Here is a 21,855-nt window from a genome sequence, read left to right as displayed (position 1 = left end):
TTCAGGAAGCTCTCCACATCAAACATAAGGCCAAGACTAGAATATGCCTCTCAGATTTGTTCACCACATGTAAAAGAGTACAGAGAGCTAATAGAGAAGGTCCTGAGGAGAGCAACAAATATGTTACCAGAATTAAGATAGCTGAGTTACAGGGTAGAGCTAGGGGCTTTAAATTTGCCCACCTTAGGGTATAGAATATTGAGGGGTGATGTACTTATAAAATCTTTTAAAACAAATTACAAGGATGTAGACAATAATTCTTTGAGGGATGTAGTGATAGAACACCCAAAGGACATAACATGAAATTAAGCAAGAGTTAAAAAAAGATAAGGAAGCACTTTTATAGTAAGAGTCGTGGATGACTGGAATAGATTGACTGATGACGTGGTTGATGTAGCCATCATACGGAAATTTAAGAAGCTTTACAATAAAGAATGTGGGGCTGTATGAGTGTAAAACTGTACAAATAGGTAATGACAGTATGTTGATGTATAGTATTTATGATGTTTTAGAATAGAAATGTCCAAAATGTCTTGCCTGTTAAAAGAAAGTAAACAATAAAGAGTTTGTTCTTTGCATTTTTGGTACTGCAGACATACATGCACTTCTTATTGGGAAGGCAAGTTGATGATTATGTATGTTTTAGATTTTTCTTCCCACATTTCAGTATGCCCATGCTTTGTAGAAGCACCTCAAATTTTCCCTGGGAAATCTCCAAGTCTCTTGATGACATATAGATAATCATGGTGGCTTAAGATTGAATGCATGCTCTTAGGTATCCCTAAATGGCTACAGCTGGGTATACAATTGATACTTTGTAGGGCCAGAAAAGATTAGTTTGTCTTTAAATTGGTGTGAGTTTGAATGAAGAAAATTTAGAAGTGAAGTGTTTTAGACATCTGGGAGTAGACAAGGCAGTGAATGGAATCATGGAGACAGAAGTTAACCATAGAGAGGGTCAAAGGTTCTTAAAGCATTGAGGAACATGTGGAAAGAGAGGTCGTTATATGGGAGGGTGGAAATGGATATGTTTGTAGGTATAGTAGTCCCAGTGATGCTGTAGTGATGCAAGGCTTGGGCTATTGATGAGGGTATACTGAGGAGGGTGGATGTATTGGAAATGATGTGTTTGAGGACAAAATGTGTTGTGAGGTAGTTTGAGTAGGTGATAAAAAGGTAAGAGAGAGTTTGGTAATAAGAAGATTGTGGTTAAGAGAGCTGAATAGGGTAAACTGAAATGATTTAGATGTATTGAGAGAGTGAGGAAAGGTTGACAAAGAGGGTATATGTGTCAGAAGTGGAAGGGAAAAGGAAAATGAGACCAAACTGGAAATGGAAAGGCAGAGAGAAAAACATTTTGAGTGCATAGGGCCTGAACTTGTGGGAAGGTGAAAGGCATGCATGGGATAGAGTGAATTGGAATGATGTGGTATACAGGGGGTGACATGCTGTTCGTGGACTGAATCAAGCCATGTGAAGCGACAGGGAAAACCATGGGAATGTCTGTGGAGTCTGGATTTGGTTAGGGATCTGTTGTTTTGTTGTATTGTCCATGACAACAAGACAGTGGATGAGACAGTGTGGTCTCTTTTTATCTGTAGTTGGTACTACCTCGCTAATGCAGGAAATGGCATATAAATATGAAAGAAAATATTTATTTTTTTTATTTTTATTATACTTAATCGCTGTCTCTCACGTCAGTGAGGTAGCACAAGGAAACAGATGAGGAATGGCCCAACCCACCCACGTACACATGTATATACATAAATGCCCATACACGCATATATACATACATATACACTTCAACGTATACATACATATACATACATAGATATACATATATTCACATGTACATATTCATACTTGGTACTTTCATCCATTCCTGTTGCCACCCCGCCACACATGGAATAGCATCTCCCTCACCACCATCAGCGAGGTAGCATCAAGAAAAGACAAAAAAGGCCATATTTGTTCACACTCAGTGTTTAGCTATCATGTGTAATGCCCCGAAACCACAGCTCCCTGTCCACATCCAGGCCTCACAGACCTTTCCATGGTTTACCCAAGATGTTTCACATACTCTGGTTCAGTCCATTAACAGCACATTGACCCCAGCATACCACATCATTCTAGTTTACTCTTCCGTGCATGCCTTTCACCCTGCATGTTCAGGCCCCGATCACTCAAAATCTTTTAAACTCCATCCTCTCATCTCCAATTTGGCCTCCTGCTTCTTGTTTCCTCCACCTCTGTCACATGTATTCTCTTTGTCCACCTTTCGTCACTCATTATCTCCATATGTCCAAACCATTTCAACATACCCTCCTCTGCTCTCTCAACCACACTCTTTTTATTACTACACATTTCTCTTACCCTTTCACTCCTTACTCTTTCAAACCACCTCACACCACATATTGTCCTCTTACATTTCATTTCCAGAACAGATGACAGAGCCTTAAGAGGGAAAATTCCTTACTTGGCTCCTTGCTTTGTTCAGTCTTTTGGAAAGTAATACAGAAAGGGAGAATTTCCAGCCACCTGCTCCCACCCCTCTTAGTTGCCTTCTATGACACAAAGAGAATGTGTGGGCAGTATTCTTTTTCTCTTATCCTTAGGGATAGGAGGCAAGGTGAGGATGAAGATTTCTAAGGTTTTCACAAAAGAGGAAATGGTGTCAAGAAGAGAATAGTGAGAGTGAGAGAATTGATTTTGGCCAGGGATATTTCAGATGAAGATGTGAGGTGATTGGAGATTGGATGCAGTGGAGGATTGTAGTTTGTGCAGGTGGTACTAATGGTCTCACTTGATTGATCAACTTGGTGTGGAAAGTGAAAAAAATATGAAGCACTTTTCATATTGAGAAGTCCATTTTTCAATGCAAAACACTGGCCATGGATTAATGATGCCTGTGATTACTGATTGGAGGCTACATACATTAACAGTAATTGATGCACCCTATTAAATTAGGAATGGAGTAATGATGATAGTTGGTAGATGCACAGATAGCATTCAAATACTCGTGATATATGTTAAAGTTTCTAAATCGATAAGTTATGATGTATCAGAATGCTTCACTTTTTACCGTGTTGCATATCACTTTTGTGTTGTGTGCTACATGTTAAGGGATGCCTGTTACCTATTAAAGCAACTGAAGAAAGGTGTAAAGTCAACCCATATAATTTTAGATTCCCATAGACTTTAGTTACCTGCAATTTCAATCTTTGTATTTCCCTTTGTAGTTTCAGACCCATTTCCTTGAAAAACCTATTGTGTTTTTGTATTCCACATTTACTTTTAAATCCCCCTCAGTATTCTCCATATAATTTTGGTTCTGTCTACCTAAGGCCCACCAATTTCACTAGTTGCATTATTTTATATGCTTGCAAATCCCTCCAACACACACACACACACACACACACACCCACCCACCCACCCACATAAGACTCTAACAGTTTTAATGTATGTGCTCCTCTTTACTTTTAGATCCCCATCCACTGGAATTTTATTATATCCATACCATTTTTACTCTTTTATATAAACCTAGACTTAAACCCAGAACAGTGTCAGCATTTGCATTGACCCAAGTGCTTTATGATGCTTTCTAAGCTAAAGGCTTGTGCAGTCTTAATATTATGCACCCCCCTTATATTTGTACATGCTCCATAAGTATCTTGCACTTGTAGTACCGAATTCCCTATTTGTACTTTTTTATCACAGTCCTTTCCCCATTACTGACTGAAAAGCCCAAGCAAATCCTTCCTTGCATGATTTCAGCCCCCCTCTAGACCCCACCCCTAAGGCTCAAGCAAGTCCTTGCAAGCTAGATGTCAGTCCCTCTCCAGACCCCAACCCTAAGGCTCAAGAAAGTCCTCACTTACTAGATGTCATCCCCTCTCCCAACCCTAAGGGTCAAGCAAGTCCTTGCTTGCTAGATGTCAGCCACTCTCCTGACCCAAGGCTCAAGCAAGTCCTTGCTTGTTAGATGTCAGCCTTTTCCTAGACCCTAATCCTAACGTTTAAGCAAGTCCTTCATTGCAAAATGTTAGCCCCTCTCCAGACCCCAACCCTAAGGTTCAAGCAAGTCCTTGTTTGCTAGAGGTCAGCCTATCCCCAAACCCCACCCTTAAGGCTCAAGCAATTCCTACTTTGCCAGTCTGTCAAATAATATCTAAATTGCCACACTGTGCATTCAAAAGGCCTGTTGCTGGAGGAATTGTGTTGCCTTAAGGGATCAGAATGTTCAGAAAACAAATTACATATACTTCGCCTCCCCTCCTTCCTTATGCTTCATATCCCCTCCCTCCTTCCCTGTGCTTCATATCCCCTCCCACCTTCCTTGTGCTTCATTTCCCCTCCTTCTTTATGCTTCTTGTACCCTCCTTCTGTATGCTTTATATTCCCTCCTCCCTTGTACTTCATATCCCCTTCACCCATATGCATCCTATCCCCTCCTCTCATATACTTCATATTCCTTTCTCCCTTACTTCATATCCCCTCCTTCTTTACTTCATGTCCCTTCCTTCCTAACTTCATATCCCCTCCTTCCTTATATTCCCTCCTCCCTTAAACTTCATATCCCCTCCTTCCTTATGCTTCATATTCCCTCCTCCCTTATACTTCATATCCCCTCCTTCCTTATACTTCATATCCCCTCCTTCCTTATACTTCATATCCCCTCCTTCCTTATAGTTCATATCCCCTCCTTCCTTATGCTTCATATTCCCTCCTCCCTTATACATCATATCCCCCCCTCTCCCTTGTGCGTCATATTCCTTCCTTCGTTATACTTCATATCCCCTCCTCCCTAATACTTCATATCCCCTCCTTCCTTATGCTTCATATCCCCTCCATCCTTATGCTTCATATTCCCTTCTCCTTTATACTTCATATCCCCTCCTCCCTTATACGTCATGTCCCCTCCTCCCTTTTAATAACTTCATATCCCCCTCTCCCTTATGCTTCATATTCCCTCCTCCCTTATACTTCATATTCCCTCCTCCCTTATACTTCATATTCCCTCTTCCCTTATACTTCATATTCCCTCCTCCCTAATGCTTCATATCCCCTCCTCCCTAATGCTTCATATCCCCTCCTTCCTTATGCTTCATATTCCCTCCTCCCTTATGCTTGATATTCCCTTCTTTATACTTCATATCCCCTCCTCCCTAATACTTCATATCCCCTTCTCCCTTAAGCTTCATATCCCCTTCTCCCTTATGCTTCATATTTCTTCCTCCCTTATACTTCATATCCCCTCCTCCCTTATACCTCATATCCCCTCCTTCCTTATACTTCATATCCCCTCCTTCCTTATACTTCATATCCCCTCCTTCCTTATACTTCATATCCCCTCCTTCCTTATGCTTCATATTCCCTCCTCCCTTATACTTCATATCCCCCCCTCTCCCTTATGCTTCATATCCCCCGCTCTCCCTTATGCTTCATATTCCCTCCTCCCTTATACTTCATATCCCCTCCTCCCTAATACTTCATATCCCCTCCTTCCTTATGCTTCATATCCCCTCCATCCTTATGCTTCATATTCCCTTCTCCTTTATACTTCATATCCCCTCCTCCCTTATACGTCATGTCCCCTCCTCCCTTTTAATAACTTCATATCCCCCTCTCCCTTATGCTTCATATTCCCTCTTCCCTTATACTTTATATTCCCTCCTCCCTTATACTTCATATCCCCTCCTCCCTAATGCTTCATATCCCCTCCTTCCTTATGCTTCATATTCCCTCCTCCCTTATGCTTCATATTCCCTCCTCCCTAATACTTCATATCCCCTTCTCCCTTAAGCTTCATATCCCCTTCTCCCTTATGCTTCATATTTCTTCCTCCCTTATACTTCATATCCCCTCCTCCCTTATGCTTCATATTCCCTCCCTCTTTATGCATTTTCATTATGCATTTCAGCAATGTCAGTACTTTCAACCTCTTTTAGTGTTTTTATAATCGTTTACTTTATCTTTGCTCCCGATTCATTTAGTGTCCTTGAAAAACTATTTTCATGTATTTTTTATAATTTCCGATTATATTTCTCGTATTAGTCTTAACCTTTATGTATCAGAGTACCACTCAGCGCGTACACAATGGGATTGCACTGTACGTGCAGTGCATTTACATGCAACTGTAGTAATTGATTTTTCGTTGTCAATAGATGCAGAATCTTGACACCATTTAGAAATTTGGTGAAGAACCTCATGGTTCAGTTAGGTGTGACAACCTCTTCTCAAGAATTTCGATATACGCCTCGAATGCCAACATGATTGTGTGATGGCTTGAAATTTGTACGTTGTGTTTGTCAGTTGTCAGGCTGTTCATGTAGTAGATGGGTGGTATTTGTGCTTAAGCATCCCAGGTGAAGGTCATATAGGTATTGGACTTTGAAAAATAAAGTTGATAAATTGGTGTATGTAGTAGTAGATGTTAGGCGCCTTGGCTGTGTGGCAGTGTGGCGTCTTTGATGGCAAGTGACTGTCATGCCCAGAGGTAATATTTCGTGTATTACTCTTGAATTAAATGGGACACTTAGGTTGTGAGAGACTGGTAGCGATCCGCTTGTGTAACAGTGGCAACCAGTGTCATAGGACTTCGGCTCATTTTTTTTTATTAGTGAACGAAATAGTTATCACGATTTATTTCCACTCCACAAGCTTGACTTTCCCCCACTTTGTGTATTTGTATTAGGACTCAAGCTTGTGTTGCGTAGTAGTTAACTCATTTAAAGTCATAGTATTATGTATTTAAAGTCATAGCATTGTGTATATAATGTATAAACTCAAAATATTTCAGCGTTAAAGAAAAGTCCAACTTTGTGTACAGCAGTACACTTAATTTCTCAGCTTAACATATGCATATAATCTGAAACTACGATTGATATTCATGGCCAGAATTTTTTTTTAGATGTGTTGAACATCAGTTAGTATGAATTCGTTTTGTGAGGATGATGACGTTGGTGTAGGATAGACCTGGATGGTAGTGGTATGGTGGTTGTGAAGTGGGGCGATGGTAATGATGGAGGGTGTGCGTCACTGATGGTAGCGGGCAGGTCTCACACCCAGTTGAATATCATGATGGTTGTTCGGCGTGGCGTGGGAGGGAGGGAGGATTGCTTGCCTCGCCGGTGTTGCCGGGCTCCAGGCGCTTGTGACTAGGCTTTGGTGTATGCCGTTAGCGGTTTACATCCTCTGGTACGGAGACGGTGAACACTGCGAGAGTCAGGCTGGGTTAAAGGATTGTCCAGTATTTTAAGGATTCGTGGATGGTGGCTTTCTTTTCCCTTTGAGCAATATGATATTGACCCTAAGGTATGATGACTTGGCCTTTGACCTTCATCAAAGGTCAGGTCAAAGCTTGCTAGGCCATCATGCTCAAAAGACATCATGATGCTCAAAGGATTGAGGTGTGGCTGTGTTCATGAGATATGGCCATCATTGTGGGTGTTATGCATTGGTGTTTTGTGACAGGAACAGAGGGTGTGGTAGGTGGTGCTGGGTCTAGGGTCAACATGCTGGGGCCGTTGACAACACTCTCCTCTTGATGAGTTAGTGTTAAGTGGAATAACAGTGGTACTTGACCAGACCAGGAAGACTGGACATTAGTTGAGGTGTAGAGAGAAAAATGTTGGAAGAATGTAAAAGTTATGAGAACTGTGATGTAAGTTTATTTGGAGAATCTGGAGGAAAAACGGGGAGGAGGGATAAGGAGGAGAATCCTACATTACTGGATTGCTTCATCCCTTCTGTAGAAAGGCAAATCGTTTAGGTTTCCTGTTCTACAGATCCTGTTACGTTACCTTTATTCTTCGTAGTCATTCTAGTTCTTAGAACGTCGTCAAGCTTTCACGTGGTCGTGCTATGTGTTTTTAGGTGGTGTTTACTGTTTGTGACATTTCAGTACTATGTTCCGGGTAGATTCAAATTTCAAATGTTGAGTAATAGAAAAAAAGCGGACTTGGACTGGACGATGAGGGGGGCTGCATTACAGTATTACTAATTATAAATGGCTGTGGAGGTATAATGTAAACAACCTCATGTGAGCTTTTAAAGTTCAGTAGATGATATACGGGAAACGTTTCATGCTATTGTTGCCCCGTCTCTGCCTTATGTACAAACCATATCTTAACCATATTTACACCACACACACACACACACACACACACACACACACACACACACACACACACACACCTACCTCAGTTTACGTCAGGTAACCATTCATCGACCAGTCTGGGAGGAGAATCAAAAGTTGGGTTGCCTGAGCCGACAACCTTAGCCGGGACTTGAACCCAGTCCCGTTGGACTGGTGGATCATAACGCTAACCACTACTTTGGGGATTCTTTGGTGTGTGGTTGTGCATGTACAAGTATGGTAGAACTTGTTAGCTATTACCCAATTACTTGTTGTGCTAGCATGCGGGTTGGGTGGGAGCTATACTCATGGGTCTCCATTTGAACCTTCACTACTGTCATATAGATTTTGCGCTTTTGTATGTATATTGTCCATATTTATGATAACCGAATTCAGTTAAATCTATTCATCCACCTCTCATACTATAACATCTTATTTGCATTTTTTCAAAACAAGTTTCTTTGTTAATTTCAGTTTATGTCCGGTGTCGGAGCGAGGCTCGCTGCGTCTTTGGGAGAAGTTTTCATGTTGTCATCATTCTGCTTTAAATCTCAGAAATTGTGATCAGGTCAGCCATCGTTCTTATCTCTTCCGTGATGGACAAATTAAAGGCTTGGTATTTTCTTGTAACTAATTTTGATTTTGATGTCATCTTCATTGCTCTCCTGTGGACCTTCTTTAGTTGGTGTTTGTGTTTCCTTAGGTGAGGTGACCAACCTTCAAAAGCATACTCGTGATTGGTATTATTATATTACAGGAAGTCTTTTACTCGTGTTGACTCGATTGAGTGTGAACGAATGTGGCCTTTTGTCTTTTCCTAGCGCTACCTCGCGCGCCCGGGGGGAGGGGGTGCCATTTCATGTGTGGCGGTGTGGCAACGGGAATGGATGAAGGCAGCAAGTATGAATATGTACATGTGTATATATGTATATGTCTATGTATGTATACTTTGAAATGTGTAGATATGTATATGTGCCTGTGTGGGCGTGTATGTATATACATATGTATGAGGGCGGGTTGGGCCATTCTTTCGTCTGTTTCCTTGAGCTACCTCGCTGATGCGGGAGACAGCGACAAAGTATAATATATATATATATATATATATATATATATATATATATATATATATATATATATATATATATATATATATATATATGATCGCTTTTTCCCGCGTCAGCGAGGGAGCGCCAGTAAACAAACAAACTGCCCATACACACACACACACACACATACCAGCTTAAGCCAGTTACCCATTCATCTACCAGCCCAAAGGATCGGATGAACACCTGGGTTTGGTGTAGGCTGACTGTCACGCCTTGGAAGAATCAGACCCCGGGCTGGCCTGTGCTGACTGACGCTAACCACTGTGCATCGGTACCGTTGCAGCCCCGGCCACTGCCGTACCTCATGTTCCCTCAATTTGCCTGCCAGATCCTGCCTCATGTTCCCTAACCCTGCCTGCCAGGCCTTGCTTCATGTTCTATTGAGCTGTATGTCAGAGTCTCATACTTTTGGAGGCTAGATCTTAATTGGAGAGTGTAAAGTGCTGAAAAGATAGGTAACTAAAGAGATAGGAATAATCACTTTGAAGAATTTGTATGAAACACACACTGCCCTTTAGAATAATGATTAGTTCGTGACTGACGGGGAAGCTATAAGAAGGCTGGGAGTTGTAAAGTTAAGGGATAAGGTGTTGGGAAAGAATCAAACATCACAACGGCCAACATTGGAGGTGTTGCTGGCATCTCACTGATGCCATGACGAAGTATCTTGTTAAGTATTGCATATGTTAGCTTATGGTGGGGGAGATGGGTGTCACAAGTAACTACTTTTGGGGAGCGCAAACAGTAGTAGTTTATAGACAAAGCCAAGAAAGCCAACTTTACTGTTTAGGGCAGGTGGGTCATATTTTGAGGTCATATGAAGAAAGTTGACAAGCGGAGCATGATGCGAGGTATGTGTACCGAGGTAGAACATCTCCAGTTGTGAGAGAGAGCTGGCCGTCAGACCGTACAAGGAGGAATCACTCCTATATACTCGCACCAACTATTCAGAAGAGAAAAAATATTCGATAGTTAGACGGGATTTTTAGTTTCTTGGACTTCCAAGATAGTTATAATGACGCCAGTTATGAGGACTGTACAGTAGTGGAATTACAGAGTCATCAAAGGTGATGGGGAAGAGAAATATTACGATTAAGTAGGTTGCATCTACCGCTGTAGTAAATACAATCTTGACGAGTCTACAGGAGTCACAAGAAGCGGAGAGGAGGTGGAACAAAATAAGGTGTGGATTTGAAAGTAGAGGAATGGAGTTTTTAGTGATCATTGGGTTATATTTTGAGGAAAAATTTTCAGTTACAGAAGGAATGATGTAGGAGACAGGAGGGGGCGCCAAGGGAACAAGGGAAAGCTTGATCCCTGACCAGACCGGTTAGGGAGGAATCTTGACCATGAGATAAGAGAGGAAGGTCACACCTGATGCTACACAATATCAGGCTTTTGAGATGTGAAGAATACAACGTAGGATTGCCAGATCAGAAGTCCAAAGAGATTGTTGAGCTAGACATTAGTAACATAGGAACATTATATATTTTGCTTGGAGAAGTTGATGATCAATATAAACACTGAAATTCAAGATGATTAAGGCCATAGAAGTAGAGAAATTTGAAGATTTTCGACATAATAGACGTCATGGGAGTGAGACGGTAGCTGGAACTGTCATGTATTTATAAAGTTTTACTTTAAAGTGAAAGTGAAACTTTAGTAAACAGCGGCGCAAATTCAGATGCAGAGTCTTGCAAAAGACGAAGAAGGATTCCATGTGGTCCATACGCCATACTTTGTGTCCATAAAGAGAAGATCCTTGGGCATTCTCGAGAGAGTGTAGAGAGAAGCGGAAATGCAGTGGGAGGTGCGTTAGGATGGGGGGGGGGTGAAGTTGAGTCCTACAAAGTGGAGAAAATTAATTGTGTCATTAGGAGAGACAGCTTGAATATTGTTGAACCTGAAAATCTAAGTAGAGGGAATACATATGCTTTAGTCACGACAACAATAGTTACTACCACTTGATCAAGACAGAAGCATCACACGAGGAAAGAAAGTTTGTCAAGTCATCGAAAATGTATTTCCGTAAGTTACTTCAGTCAGTGCCAGGATGGTCGTTTAGAAGGGGCGGTCGGAGGTGGGATGAATACAAGAAGTTTAGAAGAGTGTGTTAGGATGAACAAGGAGGGAGAGTGTGTATCTACTACAGCTAGAAAATATAATGATGAAAAACCGGGATATTAAAAACAGATGCTAAGTTGGTGATACTTTGCCTCAGCTCGTGAGGGCTATTGTGTTCTGCTACATGTTGGCTCACCTTCCTTCGTAATGGTGATATATACACGAGAAGCCACTAATTGACGTTGCTGTTGTCCGTAGCTCATGCTGGACTGTGGTAGATGTGAGGAAAAACAGATTTCCAGGTTGATGAAATATATTAGCTTTAGTGTCATTAAGTTAAAAATAGTAATATTACTCGCTATATGTTCTTGGGAAATCAATCGTGTGCGGTTTTCTAGCTTAAGGAATAAAGCTTTATCGGTGTGAATGTTATTGTAACACATGCAGGATATAAAGGCCTGTCTACACGAGCGGGCCTGATCGGCGGGCTTGCCCGTTAACGGCCATATTTGACGCGCAAACGATCAAACTGCCCGAAAGCCCGCCGAGCGAAATCACTGAGCTGGTGCCCGGTAGCTGGAGTTTCTACCCTGCCAGACGCACAAAATCTTTTTCTTGACAATGCTAGGCACCATGGTTCTCGTACCGCACTCCACCCGCTACTGGCAACATCGTCGGGCAGGCCCGGCTGTTCATCACTTCAGTCGTGTGGACAACATTCACGGGCAGGCCCGCCAGAATTTGGCCGTTAACGGGCAAACCCGCCGATCAGACCCGCTTGTGTAGACAGGCCTTAAGATCATCCGCGCACGCTTAATTTGACCCATATCGATATATTGTTTACCTCGTGTATGATCCTTAGACATTACTGAATACAGATATATATATTACTTGAAGGCAGATGGGTATATGATAACGTCTGGGGACGTATGTGGAGTCTCATTTTGAATTGTGATCTGTACTACCTCTAACACAACCCAGCTCCCATGTTTAGGGTCTTGTCAGTACCCTGGGATGGACTAGATCCAGAAGCAGAAATATTGGGCAGAAGGATGCGTGTGACCCGTCCCTGAGCTGTGGTACGAGGCTCCTGCCAGCCACCGGAGGTGGAGCAGAACTAGAAGTATTGCGCAGAAGGTTGTGTGAGAGGCTGCGACACTGGGAGCAGGTTGGCGGGTACCTGCCCGCGGCCAAGGTCAGGCCAAGGACTGACTGGAATACCATAATAACGAACACCTTCTCTGCTGGCCTCCTGTAGTACTGCGGGTACTTCCGTGCTCATGACAGGACGCGTCGTATGCCTAGCCTTAACATGTTAGGTAGACAGCACTACTTCCTTCCTCGTCTCGAGGCAACTCTGTGGCTCTGTATATTATGGAACCACAGCAACGGTCCTGTATTTGCATGCAAGACAGGCCGTGTACCCTTCGTCCATCGACAACGTTGCATTATATTTCATGCTTGGTACCAAGTGATGACTTTGCAATTATTGTATATTGTAGTGAGTGAAAGTTACATTGCCATCCCAGGTGTGTGTGCGCGCGCGCGTCAACCCAGGGTTCGACTTTTCTAACACTAGTAAGGATTTCCATCACTTGCCAGCTTTACGCCTCATTCTCAGTGATGACAAAGGTTTAGGTTGGCTCCGTGGTCTGGCCCCGTTAGTGTTACGTCATGAGGGAAGTTCCCAGCATGTATGTGCAAATATCGGCCATCCCTGGGTCAGGTGGCCAGCGAAGTCATGAGTCAGGTGTGTATATGTACATGACCTTCCTCTTCTTGGATCACTAGTCTTCCACGTGATCACATGACCTGCTCCAGCACGACGGTACGAGTCATGCTAGGACCTCTGACGTGAGTATTAAGGGTCAGGTCATAGGTCATGCCATCATACCCAGTATTTGCCTTCGTAGACTTGATCCTATTTATATCTAAAGGAACACTTGAACACAATAAAAGTAAATATATAGAAACGTTACGTGTTCAATTTTATCAACGTAACTTCATCTGGTTTCTTAATGTCTAGTCTAGCGGGTAGGAGGAACAGGTTAGAAGTATGTAGACGGAAGGAACCGGTTTTAGGCTGGCTTCAGCATCATCATGATTAAGGAAAGTTCATGTAGGAAGCAGATGACGTACTAGCGCCCGGCAGGTCAGGTAATCTTGCAGGACGACCATTGGTAGGTACACAGGCGGACCAAGCATGGAAAAAGGACAGGGCTCCAGGGATCTGGAGGGGAAGGTTCTTCGGTGTGGAAAGGAAGTAGAGTATACAGTGGACAAGAGTTGGTCACTAACTTGGTCGTCTGGAGAAATATTCAGAGAAATATTTGGCCAGTGGATATCACCTACACGAACTGAAACTATTGCCTGTGGCTTTGTGGAGCCTGGACTTTACCTTCCAGGCCCCAGCCATCCTACCTTCCAGGAACTGAAGGAAGAGCTCCATGAAGTCACTTTCCCCTGCACACGCCATGGTTAGGCTGGTGGGGTAGTGCGGGGACTGAGAGGAGGAGCGAGGTCCGTGTAAGTGGCCTCCTGCAGTAGTAGCTGCCCAGCCTTCGGCAGGAGAGCCTCTTGGGTGAGGTGTGGCCGCAAACCAGACCAGTGTAAGGCTTGCCTGGTTCACTATCACTCAATACACTTTCCACATGCCCTTCGCCCTGGGAACATGATCTCCGCCGAGCGAACAAACTTTTCCCTTGAGTCAATGTAGTAGTTCCGTCGCTCTGCTTACCGTGAATAACTGTGTGTGTGTGTGTTCATGAGGAATCCACGCGCCACAGTGCCAAATCCACATATCACACTTTCCCTCCCTCAAGTGAATGCGTGTGTGTGTATGTGTGTGTGATGGGGAGCTGCGAGAAGTGGTAGGACGGATTTCCCCATATTTACCCCCCTCCCCCCAATCGATGGACTATAACTGGCCTGGGGCAAGACCCAGCGATGGGTTTGGTCTGGTTCCTGCCCCCGGGCAAGACCCAGCGATGGGTGGGGTCTGGTTCCTGCCCCCGGGCAAGACCCAGCGATGGGTGGGGTCTGGTTCCTGCCCCCGGGCAAGACCCAGCGATGGGTGGGGTCTGGTTCCTGCCCCCGGGCAAGACCCAGCGATGGGTGGGGTCTGGTTCCTGCCCCCGGGCAAGACCCAGCGATGGGTGGGGTCTGGTTCCTGCCCCCGGGCAAGACCCAGCGATGGGTAGGGTCTGGTTCCTGCCCCCGGCCAAGACCCAGCGATGGGTGGGGTCTGGTTCCTGCCCCCGGGCAAGACCCAGCGATGGGTGGGGTCTGGTTCCTGCCCCCGGGCAAGACCCAGCGATGGGTGGGGTCTGGTTCCTGCCCCCGGGCAAGACCCACTTGCCACTAGAATGTTTCCTGTTGGACTCGCAGAGAAAAATAGAGTTGCCACTGTCTCCTGTTCAGACGTCAGTTTGTCCAATATAGTGGCCCAGCCGAAGCATATCGTCTCTTTGTTTTGTCGTAAATGTTTAGAAAACACCTTAGTGATCTTGTTATTATTTTTGTTCATTTTTATAGATGAACTCCTAACCAGATCATTAAACAGGGGAGACCTTCCCTAACACACACTCTGGGTATTTGTGTTGTGTAAACAACACTGCGGGAAGGACTGGGTACATTGGGCCAAGTGCCACACTTGTTGTCTGGTAGGGCCAGGTGCGCGGTCCACACCTAGCCAGGGTAGTGCACGATCCACACCTAGCCAGGGTGGTGCACGGTCCACACCCAGCCAGGGTGGTGCGCGGTCCACACCTAGCCAGGGTAGTGCACGATCCACACCTAGCCAGGGTGGTGCACGGTCCACACCTAGCCAGGGTGGTGCGCGGTCCACACCTAGCCAGGGTAGTGCACGATCCACACCTAGCCAGGGTGGTGCACGATCCACACCCAGCCAGGGTAGTGCACTGTCCACACCTAGCCAGGGTGGTGCACGGTCCACACCCAGCCAGGGTGGTGCACGGTCCACACCTAGCCAGGGTGGTGCACGGTCCACACCCAGCCAGGGTAGTGCACGATCCACACCTAGCCAGGGTGGTGCACGGTCCACACCCAGCCAGGGTAGTGCACTGTCCACACCTAGCCAGGGTGGTGCACGGTCCACACCCAGCCAGGGTGGTGCACGGTCCACACCCAGCCAGGGTGGTGCACGGTCCACACCCAGCCAGGGTGGTGCACGGTCCACACCCAGCCAGGGTGGTGCACGGTCCACACCCAGCCAGGGTAGTGCACGATCCACACCTAGCCAGGGTGGTGCACGGTCCACACCCAGCCAGGGTGGTGCACGGTCCACACCCAGCCAGGGTGGTGCACGGTCCACACCCAGCCAGGGTGGTGCACGGTCCACACCCAGCCAGGGTGGTGCACGGTCCACACCCAACCAGGGTGATGCACGGTCCACACCCAGCCAGGGTGGTGCACGGTCCACACCCAGCCAGGGTGGTGCACGATCCACACCCAGCCAGGGTGGTGCACGGTCCACACCCAGCCAGGGTGATGCACGGTCCACACCCAGCCAGGGTGGTGCACTGTCCTCACCCAGCTAGGATGATGCACGGTCCACACCCAGCCAGGGTGGTGCACGGTCCACACCCAGCCAGGGTGGTGCACTGTCCACACCCAGCCAGGGTGGTGCACGGTCCACACCCAGCCAAGGTGGTGCACGGTCCACACCCAGCCAGGATGATGCACGGTTCACACCCAGCCAGGGTGGTGCACGGTCCACACCCAGCGAGGGTGGTGCACTGTCCACACCCAGCCAGGATGATGCACGGTTCACACCCAGCCAGGGTGGTGCACGGTCCACACCCAGCCAGGGTGGTGCAAGGTCCACACCCAGCCAGGATGGTGCACGGTCCACACCCAGCCAGGATGGTGCACTGTCCACACCCAGCCAGGGTGGTGCACGGTCCACACCCAGCCAGGGTGGTGCACTGTCCACACCCAGCCAGGGTGATGCAAGGTCCACACCCAGCCAGGATGGTGCACGGTCCACACCCAGCCAGGATGGTGCACTGTCCACACCCAGCCAGGGTGGTGCACGGTCCACACCCAGCCAGGGTAGTGCGCTGTCCACACCCAGCCAGGGTGGTGCACTGTCCACACCCAGCCAGGGTGATGCACGGTCCACACCCAGCCAGGGTGGTGCACGGTCCACACCCAGCCAGGGTGGTGCACGGTCCACACCCAGCCAGGGTGGTGCACTGTCCACACCCAGCCAGGGTGGTGCACTGTCCACACCCAGCCAGGGTGGTGCACTGTCCACACCCAGCCAGGGTGGTGCACGGTCCACACCCAGCCAGGGTGGTGCACGGTCCACACCCAGCCAGGGTGGTGCACTGTCCACACCCAGCCAGGGTGGTGCACGGTCCACACCCAGCCAGGGTGATGCACGGTCCACACCCAGCCAGGTGGATGCACGGTCCACACCCAGCCAGGGTGGTGCACGGTCCACACCCAGCCAGGGTGGTGCACGGTCCACACCCAGCCAGGGTGGTGCACGGTCCACACCCAGCCAGGGTGGTGCACGGTCCACACCCAGCCAGGGTGGTGCACGGTCCACACCCAGCCAGGGTGGTGCACTGTCCACACCCAGCCAGGGTGATGCACGGTCCACACCCAGCCAGGGTGGTGCACGGTCCACACCCAGCCAGGTGGTGCACGGTCCACACCCAGCCAGGGTGGTGCACGGTCCACACCCAGCCAGGGTGGTGCACGGTCCACACCCAGCCAGGGTGGTGCACGGTCCACACCCAGCCAGGGTGGTGCACGGTCCACACCCAGCCAGGGTGGTGCACGGTCCACACCCAGCCAGGGTGGTGTACGGTCCACACCCAGCCAGGGTGGTGCACGGTCCACACCCAGCCAGGGTGATGCACGGTCCACACCCAGCCAGGGTGGTGCACGGTCCACACCCAGCCAGGGTGGTGCACGGTCCACACCCAGCCAGGGTGGTGCACGGAGACAAAGTCTGTATCTGAAGTTACGTCCGGGGAGGCAGGGAACAGCGGTGTTGTAGCTGGTGGAGATGCACACCTTCAGCAGGATGGCACGACCCTTGAGAACCGGTGCTGCAGACCTTCAGCAGGATGGTACAACCAACCCGTAGTGTGTTGCGTCAGCCAGCCTGGGTCGCCCCTAGTGTGTTGCGCCAGCCAGCCTGGGTGGCCCCTAGTGTGTTGCGCCAGCCAGCCTGGGTCGCCCCTAGTGTGTTGCGTCAGCCAGCCTGGGTCGCCCCTAGTGTGTTGCGTCAGCCAGCCTGGGTCGCCCCTAGTGTGTTGCGTCAGCCAGCCTGGGTCGCCCCTAGTGTGTTGCGTCAGCCAGCCTGGGTCGCCCCTAGTGTGTTGCGTCAGCCAGCCTGGGTCGCCCCTAGTGTGTTGCGCCAGCCAGCCTGGGTCGCCCCTAGTGTGTTGCGCCAGCCAGCCTGGGTCGCCCCTAGTGTGTTGCGTCAGCCAGCCTGGGTCACCCCTAGTGTGTTGCACCAACCAGCCTGGGTCGCCCATAGTGTGTTGCGCCAGCCAGCCTGGGTCGCCCCTAGTGTGTTGCACCAACCAGCCTGGGTCGCCCCTAGTGTGTTGCGCCAGCCAGCCTGGGTCACCCCTAGTGTGTTGCACCAACCAGCCTGGGTCGCCCCTAGTGTGTTGCACCAACCAGCCTGGGTCGCCCCTAGTGTGTTGCACCAACCAGCCTGGGTCACCCTTAGTGTGTTGCGCCAGCCAGCCTGGGTCGCCCCGAGTGTGTTGCACAAACCAGCCTGGGTCACCCCTAGTGTGTTGCGCCAGCCAGCCTGGGTCGCCCCGAGTGTGTTGCACCAACCAGCCTGGGTCACCCCTAGTGTGTTGCACCAACCAGCCTGGGTCACCCTTAGTGTGTTGCGCCAGCCAGCCGGGGTCGCCCCTAGTGTGTTGCGCCAGCCAGCCTGGGTCGCCCCGAGTGTGTTGCGCCAGCCAGCCTGGGTCACCCCTAGTGTGTTGCACCAACCAGCCTGGGTCGCCCCTAGTGTGTTGCACCAACCAGCCTGGGTCGCCCCTAGTGTGTTGCATCAACCAGCCTGGGTCACCCTTGGTGTGTGTCACTAGCCAGCCTGGGTCACCCATATTGTGCGTCACTAGCCGGCCTGGGTCACCCATATTGTGCGTCACTAGCCAGCCTGGGTCACCCATATTGTGCGTCACTAGCCGGCCTGGGTCACCCTTATTGTGCGTCACTAGCCAGCCTGGGTCACCCATATTGTGTGTCACTAGCCAGCCTGGGTCACCCATATTGTGCGTCACTAGCCAGCCTGGGTCACCCATATTGTGTGTCACTAGCCAGCCTGGGTCACCCATATTGTGCGTCACTAGCCAGCCTGGGTCACCCATATTGTGCGTCACTAGCCAGCCTGGGTCACCCATATTGTGCGTCACTAGCCAGCCTGGGTCACCTATGTTGTGCGTCACTAGCCAGCCTGGGTCACCCTTATTGTGCGTCACTAGCCAGCCTGGGTCACCCTTACTGTGCGTCACTAGCCAGCCTGGGTCACCTATGTTGTGCGTCACTAGCCAGCCTGGGTCACCCTTATTGTGCGTCACTAGCCAGCCTGGGTCACCTATATTGTGCGTCACTAGCCAGCCTGGGTCACCTTAATGTGAGTCACTAGCCAGCCTGGGTCACCCTTATTGTGCGTCACTAGCCAGCCTGGGTCACCCTAAGTGTGTCACTTGCCAGCCTGGGTCACCCTTATTGTGCGTCACTAGCCAGCCTGGGTCACCCTTATTGTGCGTCACTAGCCAGCCTGGGTCACCCATATTGTGCGTCACTAGCCAGCCTGGTCACCTATGTTGTGCGTCACTAGCCAGCCTGGGTCACCCTTATTGTGCGTCACTAGCCAGCCTGGGTCACCCTTACTGTGCGTCACTAGCCAGCCTGGGTCACCTATGTTGTGCGTCACTAGCCAGCCTGGGTCACCCTTATTGTGCGTCACTAGCCAGCCTGGGTCACCTATATTGTGCGTCACTAGCCAGCCTGGGTCACCCTTATTGTGCAGTCACTAGCCAGCCTGGGTCACCCTTATTGTGCGTCACTAGCCAGCCTGGGTCACCCTTATTGTGCGTCACTAGGGGTCTCAGCCTGGGTCACCCTATATTGTGCGTCACTAGCCACAGCCTGGGTCACCCTTTGTGTCACAGCAGCCTGGGTCACCTATATTGTGCGTACTACCAGGCCTGGGTCACCCTTATTGTGCGTCACTAGCCAGCCTGGGTCACCCTTATTGTGCGTCACTAGCCAACCTGGGTCACCCATATTGTGCCTCACTAGCCAGCCTGGGTCACCCATATTGTGCGTCACTATCCAGCCTGGGTCACCCATATTGTGCGTCACTAGCCAGCCTGGGTCACCCATATTGTGCGTCACTAGCCAGCCTGGGTCACCCATATTGTGCGTCACTAGCCAGCCTGGGTCAACACTACAACTTGCAGTGTACACAACACATCACAGAAGGTGACGTGATGATGATCCTGGGCGTCACACGTTAAGGCAGAAGGTGTCGCCTCACCACTGGTGTGGGAGGTGTGCGTCGCGCGCCTCCTACACAAGGCCACTGTGGCCGCCACGCGATTGCTGCCCCGCCGTCGCCACTGCCGCTCCCGCAGGTGCCCATGGGGGGGGGGGGGGGTATTTGTGTGCTGGGGGAAGGGGGGGGTGGAGGACAATATGGTTGTTACGGTGGGACGAACAGGATGGCTCACCAGCATGGTAAGTGAGGTACACTGCTTCTGGCTGCCACATTGTGTGTGTGTGTGTGTGTGTGTGTGTTGGTTAGGTGTTTGTAGTAATGATGATAATGAAAGTGATAATGATAACGATAACACTTTATTGACCAACAAATGTCAGAGTCTGATAACATGCGAGAAAATCCACATAATGTGAATACTGGATTAACGTTGAAGGAGGATAGGATTGGAGTTGGTGGTAGATAGTGTCCACCATCACTAGGGTGACACGCTAAGTGTGTCCACCATCACAAGGGTGACCATCATTAGGGTGATATACTACGCTACAGGTGTTGGCACTGGTTGGTTTGGTCTTCTAGGGAAGTGTTGACCACGGTTTTCCCGGCGGCCTCCAGGTCAGGGACGAGGGATCTCAGGCGGGAAGAGGTGACGAGAATCTTGTCTTAGTTTCTCCCGAAATTGTGTGATGATGGTTGGAGCAAGTGGTAAGGTCATTATTGTGTGATGATGGTTGGAGCAAGTGGTAAGGTCATTATTGTGTGATGATGGTTGGAGCAAGTGGTAAGGTCATTATTGTGTGATGATGGTTGGAGCAAGTGGTAAGGTCATTATTGTGTGATGATGGTTGGAGCAAGTGGTAAGGTCATTATTGTGTGATGATGGTTGGAGCAAGTGGTAAGGTCATTATTGTGTGATGATGGTTGGAGCAAGTGGTAAGGTCATTATTGTGTGATGATGGTTGGAGCAAGTGGTAAGGTCATTATTGTGTGATGATGGTTGGAGCAAGTGGTAAGGTCATTATTGTGTGATGATGGCTGGAGCAAGTGGTAAGGTCATTATTGTGTGATGATGGTTGGAGCAAGTGGTAAGGTCATTATTGTGTGATGATGGCTGGAGCAAGTGGTAAGGTCATTATTGTGTGATGATGGTTGGAGCAAGTGGTAAGGTCATTATTGTGTGATGATGGCTGGAGCAAGTGGTAAGGTCATTATTGTGTGATGATGGTTGGAGCAAGTGGTAAGGTCATTATTGTGTGATGATGGCTGGAGCAAGTGGTAAGGTCATTATTGTGTGATGATGGTTGGAGCAAGTGGTAAGGTCATTATTGTGTGATGATGGCTGGAGCAAGTGGTAAGGTCATTATTGTGTGATGATGGTTGGAGCAAGTGGTAAGGTCATTATTGTGTGATGATGGCTGGAGCAAGTGGTAAGGTCATTATTGTGTGATGATGGCTGGAGCAAGTGGTAAGGTCATTATTGTGTGATGATGGCTGGAGCAAGTGGTAAGGTCATTATTGTGTGATGATGGCTGGAGCAAGTGGTAAGGTCATTGTTGTGTGATGATGGCTGGAGCAAGTGGTAAGGTCATTATTGTGTGATGATGGCTGGAGCAAGTGGTAAGGTCATTATTGTGTGATGATGGTTGGAGCGAGTGGTAAGGTCATTATTGTGTGATGATGGTTGGAGCGAGTGGTAAGGTCATTATTGTGTGATGATGGCTGGAGCAAGTGGTAAGGTCATTATTGTGTGATGATGGCTGGAGCAAGTGGTAAGGTCATCATTGTGTTGAGCGCCTTAGGTGGCGTAGGATGGGGGAGCGAGGAGGATCCTGCTTGCTCTTTTCTGCACGTTTTCTAGCAACCCTTGCTGTGTGGAGGGTAGGGAGGAGGACCAGACGAGCGAGAAGGGAATCATAGGTGTGTCTGGGAAGAAGGAAATGTGTCCATAATCATAGGTTCAGTCGTAGGAAGGCTGAGTGTCTGGAGTCGATAGATGGAGAAGGGTTGGGTCTAGTGAGACAGTAGGGGTGGGTGGGACAGGA

At 48.5% G+C, this 21,855-nt stretch overlaps 2 protein-coding genes across 17 annotated transcripts in view; one reads left to right on the top strand and one right to left on the bottom strand.

Annotated features, from left to right (window-relative positions):
• The window catches only part of LOC139753130 (uncharacterized), a 250,412-nt gene that overhangs the window by 116,688 nt on the left and 111,869 nt on the right, over positions 1-21,855 (top strand). The gene's annotated exons all lie outside the window — the stretch shown is intronic.
• The window catches only part of LOC139753132 (uncharacterized), a 77,304-nt gene that overhangs the window by 6,414 nt on the left and 49,035 nt on the right, over positions 1-21,855 (bottom strand). Inside the window, exons 1-2 of one of the 3 annotated variants that reach the window (XM_071669271.1) lie at positions 19,856-19,908; positions 13,729-14,053 (exon numbers count right to left, since the gene is read on the bottom strand). The exons of 1 other annotated variant lie outside the window; for it this stretch is intronic. In XM_071669271.1, coding sequence (XP_071525372.1) covers positions 13,729-13,783 — 55 coding nt within the window. In that variant the 5' untranslated portion in view covers positions 13,784-14,053; positions 19,856-19,908. Of the gene's footprint in view, positions 1-13,728; positions 15,153-19,855; positions 19,909-21,855 lie in introns of those variants that run through there. One more of the 3 variants, XM_071669270.1, reaches the window with a different exon arrangement.

This window comes from Panulirus ornatus, chromosome 14, assembly GCF_036320965.1.
Source record: "Panulirus ornatus isolate Po-2019 chromosome 14, ASM3632096v1, whole genome shotgun sequence".
Taxonomy (NCBI): domain Eukaryota; kingdom Metazoa; phylum Arthropoda; class Malacostraca; order Decapoda; family Palinuridae; genus Panulirus; species Panulirus ornatus.
This window is presented reverse-complemented; position numbering and strand designations above follow the sequence as displayed.